The sequence below is a fragment of the Oncorhynchus mykiss genome, chromosome 3 (genome assembly GCF_057628025.1).
Source record: "Oncorhynchus mykiss isolate SJ-2025 chromosome 3, ASM5762802v1, whole genome shotgun sequence".
NCBI lineage: Eukaryota > Metazoa > Chordata > Actinopteri > Salmoniformes > Salmonidae > Oncorhynchus > Oncorhynchus mykiss.
The window spans coordinates 59,696,929-59,703,444 of record NC_143024.1 but is presented as its reverse complement, the minus strand read 5'-3'; the positions used below and the strand labels follow the sequence as shown (position 1 = coordinate 59,703,444).

The 6,516-nt window shown below is 40.1% G+C and overlaps 1 protein-coding gene across 1 annotated transcript; it reads right to left on the bottom strand.

Annotated features, from left to right (window-relative positions):
• Positions 1 to 709: 709 nt before the first annotated feature.
• Positions 710 to 5,342, bottom strand: LOC110520066 (T-box brain protein 1). The gene is made up of 6 exons (XM_021597077.3): positions 4,754 to 5,342; positions 4,283 to 4,437; positions 3,943 to 4,064; positions 3,525 to 3,683; positions 3,293 to 3,354; positions 710 to 2,462 (listed from the first exon to the last, which is right to left on the bottom strand). The coding sequence occupies exons 1-6, from the start codon at positions 5,275 to 5,277 to the stop codon at positions 1,628 to 1,630; spliced, it is 1,857 nt and encodes a 618-aa protein (XP_021452752.3). The 5' UTR covers positions 5,278 to 5,342; the 3' UTR covers positions 710 to 1,627.
• Between the last annotated feature and the right edge of the window lie 1,174 nt (positions 5,343 to 6,516).

Genomic DNA, 6,516 nt, shown 5'->3' with positions numbered 1-6,516 from the left:
AATGCTTGGATGCTGGAATTATTTTGGAGTAGACAAATGTATGCAGGTAGCATACTTGTTGAAGTGATTATGTTAGACAATCAGATGAAAACATCATGACTGGTTGTGTTCATACCACATTAAAAGGAAATACATGTTTACTATTAAAATACATGTCTTAACTATTAGGCCCATAAAATTATGTGACATGAACTCCCGTGAAAAAAAATGTGACCACTGAATGTCACAGTATAATTCGCACTTGGGCCCGTCCCTGAATGGGGCCTTTTGCCTAACTTTTGATCAGGCAGAGTTGACCCCTCTGTTCAAAAGTAGTGCACTATGATGCCATTTCACTATGATGCCCCCCCCCCCCCCCCCCCCCCCCTCTCTCTCTCTCTCCGTGTATACATTTGAGTTGAAAAAACAATGAATAAAAAAACTTCGAGTTCACTAAGATGCGCTCGTATCTCGCATTTTCGCATAATTTCGCACCTTTTCGGTAATGTGGTCCGGAATCTCGACTCCCTTCTGTGCGAACTTGGTTTTATGGTCCCTGCTGTTTAAAGCCCGTGACTTCCAGGCCTACCTATATTAACTTGTAATTAGCCACAAAATGCAAGAATTTTGCCATTCTATGAAAAATTGGTAACTTATGTTGGAAATGTTTTCGGTACGTCACGTTTGGTCCATGCATAGGCTACTGTGGATTTAGAAGGATGAAAGCATCTTGGTCCAACGTTTCTATAATTTATTGCAATGAAGCACATTACAGCAGATACAGAAGCTTCCACATACACTAGTACACAATCTGTAAAAAATAATGGAAGGTCCGAAAAAGACGTAAAAATTACAACATTGTTTTTTCCCCTTATTAATGTAGCCTAGTAAAAAGTACACTATATCAACATTTAAAACGTTTATTACCACACCTATAATGAATTTCCATCTTATTTTGCGTAAGATAAAATGGCTGCGTCCTCAAATGTCTAACATCTGGATATTTTGTACTGACACTGTGATTGAACATGATGGGCAAAGAGTAGCCTACTACAATGAGTTTCGAAATAATTAGGCTACATATCCTCCGATCTCGCTCCTACCAGTAAAATAATGCTACACAACGACATAGCCATCATAGACTCGCAATAGTTATTTTTTTGTTATCTAACACATTGTATGAGATCACTTGTTTATAGTATAGGCCTACGATATGCGTTTTGAAACACAACCAACGAGTATGTCTACACTTAGAAATATTACAAATGAATTCAATAGTTTACATTAATTTCACAGTATCACTAAAGGGCTAAATATTATGTACATTATTTTCATAATTACAATAGACAATTGCTGTTGGTGAAAAATCTTCAAATTAAATAAATAGCCTATTGTATTAAGGCCTATCAGATAGCAAACTAATACTGTTAAATGGAAGAATCTCGCCTAAATTTGCCTAGTATGCCTATGCACTACGACGCAACATCTTTAAATCGTTCGTCAATGTTGGCCCAAGACAGGGTAGGGTGTGCATTGCAACTGATAGGCCTGTCCGTTGGATATTATCAGTTGGATATGGGCTACAGATAGATGGATCTAAAAAATAACACATGGGTCATGCGTTTTTTCCCCCCAGATGTATGGATGTTTAACTGTGTGGATAGAAACTATAGTAACCAATGTCCTTGGCGCAATTTTTCTCACACTCTCTTGGCGCCAACATCTCAGATTTCAACTGGGTTTCCGAAACCGGTGTGGCAGACGGTGAAATTCTTCTCCGTTTGGCTTGCTCAAAAATACCAGAATCACTTGAATCAATCGACTTGATTGAAGACGGCGTCTCTATCCAGCTGGATTCGGATAAGTCTTTTGGTTTTGCCTCATCGGACCCTCCGATGGGTGACCTTTCTGTTGGAATGGTGTCGGCGTCATCAACCAGGTAGTTAGAGGTGCCTGATCTGCCGCCAACAGAATTTGTGGGCCAGCAGGATAGAACAGGACTTGACTTACTGCAGTACTGGGGTGGTGTGCGTGTGCCCCAACCGGATGGGTCGGCATAGTAACCGAGAGGTCTGCTTGAGCACCCTGCAGTGGGCAGGGGAAGGGCCTTTACTCCAGCGGCTGCATATGACAGCAGGGTGGCCGCGTTACCCGCAAAATCAGCAGCCGCGGCGGCATCGTATGCCGAGGCGGCAAAGTCCAGTCGGTTATTGGCAGGGGTGACAAACCATCGCTGCGGGGATGCAACTGTGGGTTCTTCGGTTTGTTGCGGGGATAGCAAGCTGTTACTAAGTGGGACGCTGCGGTCCGTGCCAGGACCAGTCCCTACGCCAGGGTGAAAGCGAGATTTGGCATAACTGCTGACAAATTGGTCCTGTAGGAAAGAACCAGCCATGGCATATCTCGCACCAGGCATGATCTGAGAGCGAGGTGAGTCACCCGGTGATGGCGTTAACCGGTCAATGTCGCAACCTGTGTAGACACTGAAAAGATGAGGGAGAAACATACAAACAAACTATGAATCATGAGAAATATCCGTCACTGCCAATGTGCAAGAATGGAAGAAACTTTCACAAATGCTAATTTGATACAAATGCAGAAGGAACTAGGCCTAGGACTACATACATTTTTTGGGGACATCATCAAATAATTATTATCATCTAACCAGTGGCCTGATAAAAAGTCACCATAATGTGGTTATTATAGTGGACTGATGCCTACTGCAAATTATAATTAGGCATATGCTTATTAATGTGTCCCCATTCAAATTAAACGGAAACTTGAACCTTGATAGGCTTATTCGTTATCGATGCTGATCACATTTTAAGATTATTGATATTGAAGAGCCAACGTGGACACAACATATACTATATACCGATCCTCGCACCCAATGAACGCACGTCCCAAGAATTTGATAGGCCTATATCATATATGATACGGATACGGCTGTATATATGGCTTCTCATGAATAGCCTATTTTGTTCATTTGCAATAGCCTAACGAAAAGCCTAACAATCTCACAATATAACGAAAAACTTGCTGTATTAGAAATGTTGGTTAAAAGTTTTCCTGCGATTGAAATTTCTTTAGATTAAAATGTAGCATGAGCAAAAAATAATGAGGCATGATTAGGCCACACGTAATTTACATTAAAAGGATCTCTATCCTTTGAATTGCCTCAAATGGGTTCTCCAATTAATTTACCTGTATCATTTAATTTAATTTCTAATCGGAGAGAGGCAGAACCAAGCAAAACAAACTGGATTAAACACAAACAATAAAAGCACAAATAGTAATTGACAAATAGTCTTACGTGTCATAGTTGTCCCGAAATCCTTTAGCAAATGGATTGTGGTCGATTTTTAGCTGCGTAATCTGCACAGAAAAAAAAGGCAGATTTGAACGAATAACAGGTGCTTGTTGTTTTCTACCGTTCCAAATCCTAATATACCGAAGGAAATGTGCTTTTGGATATAGGCAACAATACTATAATACTTAACGAATGGAATTATCGTCAATAAAAATTTTCTAAATGATTTTCTTACGTCTGTATTCTGGTATGCTGTGACTGCGATAAACTGTGTTTCTGGGAAAGTGAACGTTTGTACTCTTCCAGGTTGGCTGGAGTCCTCGGTTCCATCTTCGTTGACTTCCACTACATGGAGCCTGGGTTGGTACTTGTGAAGGGATTGTAGAACCACCATCTGGGGGTACAAGGAAGATATTCCATAAAATGCCTTCGTTTTGAAGAAAAATAACACCTTTTATAAAAATTGTTATTTAGATTTTAGATTATGATAAATTATTGAGGGGGAACATAGTAAGCGAACTATTATGTAACTGCAGGTGTGAGCACAACAAACTCTCCTTATTCAATAGTTGAGGGTCTTTGAACGTTTCTGGTCGTACTATTTAACGTTTTGTTTTATAGCCTGTATCTAAAATTAAAATGTCGTAGCTGACCTGTCCCGTGTTGTTTGAACCTCCTTTATTGTTCGTTAACTTCAGCTTTCCAAATGAGATTTCTTGGCGCATCCAGTGCGCCCCGGTGTTTGGAGAGTCAGGGTGCATATACACCCTGTTTCCTGTGGAAAATAAAGGCATTGAAATGCACTGCTATTAGAAAATATCATACAAATATGGATTTTCAATTATATTAATTAGATCATATATTTGTTTGGGTTGTATTAGTTCAATGTTGCGTGTTAGCTTGCCATTGCAGAATCAAGGCCTACGTTTATCTTAATTATCAACTATTATCTCTACTGTATACTTCACCGAGATGTAGACTACAGGAACGTACCTGTCACATTTGTATCCGCTTTGCCACATGGTACCCACTTGCCACCTTGGAATCGCCAGTGATTTGGATCAGCAAGAATAACATCCACAAATATATTGTAGTGCGCCGTCGGGTCGAGACCAGAAATATTGAAACTCAAAAAGGGGAACATCCGTCTGTAATAATACAAATAATAATCATATACATGTTGTGCGCTGATGTGATATCAGGCGATGTGTCATGCGTAACAGACCATCACTTTTGTTGATCTATCACATTGTGAAATCATTTGTGAAACAATCTAAGAAACTATATAGTCAGTCAAACATGTTCAATTATATTGAGAATATAGACAATATTTTGAACGAATTACAATTGCAATCACCTTCCAGCCCCCCCCCCCCTAAAAAAAAATATGCGTATTAGGCTATTATCACAATATTTGCCTCCAGACTTGTGGTGAAAAGGATGTAACTGGAGAGGGATACCTACCGTCCTTGTTTAGTGATTATCATCTCTGTTTGATGTCTGTGAAACTTCAGCCACAGGGCCCTGTTGCACAGATATACCTGCGCTTTCCCAGGCACCAGCCCAGCTTGCGCGGAGGAAAACTGGTAGAATGCCGCTCCTTGATAAGTGTGTCCATACTGTTGCGCGTATGGGTAACCCGCGGTTGGGTAGCCTTGCGGGGAGCTGTTGGTCAGAAGACTGTTGTACGCTCCATTAGTGATGACTGGATGGTGGGCCATATAACGACTCGGACTCCCAATAGAAAAAGCCGGGTGCGCTGGTCCATGTTGACTCGGATAGGGGAACATAGCACTTGGAGTTGCTGCGACTGACTGTGGTTGGTTAGATTGAGAAAGGATATACCTTTCTCCTGAAGATCCATCGAAATTATGACGAATTTCAGAGACTCCGTGGAGATCAGGAGAGAGTTTTCCTCTCTGGACGTCCCCTGATGCGTCCTTGGAGTCGGAAAAATTGTCTGCCTCTGACTGATTCGTCATCCCCATGGAATTTTTTTTCAGAGGTGAACTTCTCTCCAGGTTGTCACTAGCAGATATAATAGTATGGTCCTGCGAGCTCAGATCCATCGGAGCATGGGTAGCCACTGCCCACATTCAGACATTTCTTGGATAGTACACTAACTGGCAAGATGCAATTCTCGAGCTGCATAGCTCTCAATGACAAACCGCTATTAAGGCAAACTATATGTAAGCTTTTGTCCACGCCTAATAACTCTAATCTAGCAAACGAAAAAACGCCTTCCTATGGTTTGAGGCACTTTGAGTAAGAGAGCAAATAAGCCAATTGACACCATCCTGCAATCAGGAAGGATTTGCTTTTCAATACGCTTCCTTGCTAATGAAACAACTATTGCTATTGGTTAGCTCAAGACAGTAATTTAATAAGACAGCTCTTAATTGGGATAATCATCATGGCTTTTGTGCATAAACCCCATTTGCGTGTAGAGACAATCAATCAGCATCATGTCCTAATTTGATCAAATTAGAACTTTATGTGATGTGTATCACATCTATATGTTAACTATTTCATATCTTTGTGGTGCATTTCCACATGCTCATGTTGGTTGTAGAAACCAATATCAATACAAATAGTCGTGCCGGAAACATACAATTATTATTTTCCCCTGTAGATTTTGACATTATTAAGGAAAACGTGCGTTATTTACCTATTAATGTGGTAAGAGTGGTAAAGTATGTTTACCGGGGAAACAAAAATCTATTATTAACACAGTAAAAATGACAGGCAATGGCAGGCAGTGCACTTCATGCTTTAAAATGTTTGTGATATAGCGTGAAATCATGCCGTTCAACTGAAGATGTGTTTATGAGTCCCAAGGCAGGTAAATATTTTATTACCCTGGTCTAAAGTTTTGAATCGGAGCACTCCACGCGAGTGCCCTGACAAATAAAACAACGTAATCAAAATCAGCAAGAATGAAAAAATAAAATCACCAACCAAATAACATTCTGAAGATAATTTTAAAATTCGATGGACTTGAGACAAAGGAAGTTATTTCACCCAATTTGTATTTCAGAATTCTAACAAATGTGTTTAAATCTTAAGAATTCGTGCGATTTTGTTGAATGATATGATAAGATATCACTGTAATTATTAAACGAGTGGACTCTTTTGAGTTGTATTGTTTGATTAGCAGTTATATAACTAATTAATTATGCACAGGGGGGGGGGGGGGGACTGATATTCCTCTCAAGTATATAGACTAA

Excerpts from the sequence above, each read along its gene's own strand:
- LOC110520066 (XM_021597077.3), bottom strand. The coding sequence starts at position 5,277 with ATGGGGATGACGAATCAGTCAGAGGCAGACAATTTTTCCGACTCCAAG. Across the intron at positions 4,438-4,753 it reads ATAATCACTAAACAAGGACG|ACGGATGTTCCCCTTTTTGA; the intron begins GTAGGTATCCCT and ends GTATTATTACAG. Across the intron at positions 3,355-3,524 it reads CAGCATACCAGAATACAGAC|ATTACGCAGCTAAAAATCGA; the intron begins GTAAGAAAATCA and ends TTTTCTGTGCAG.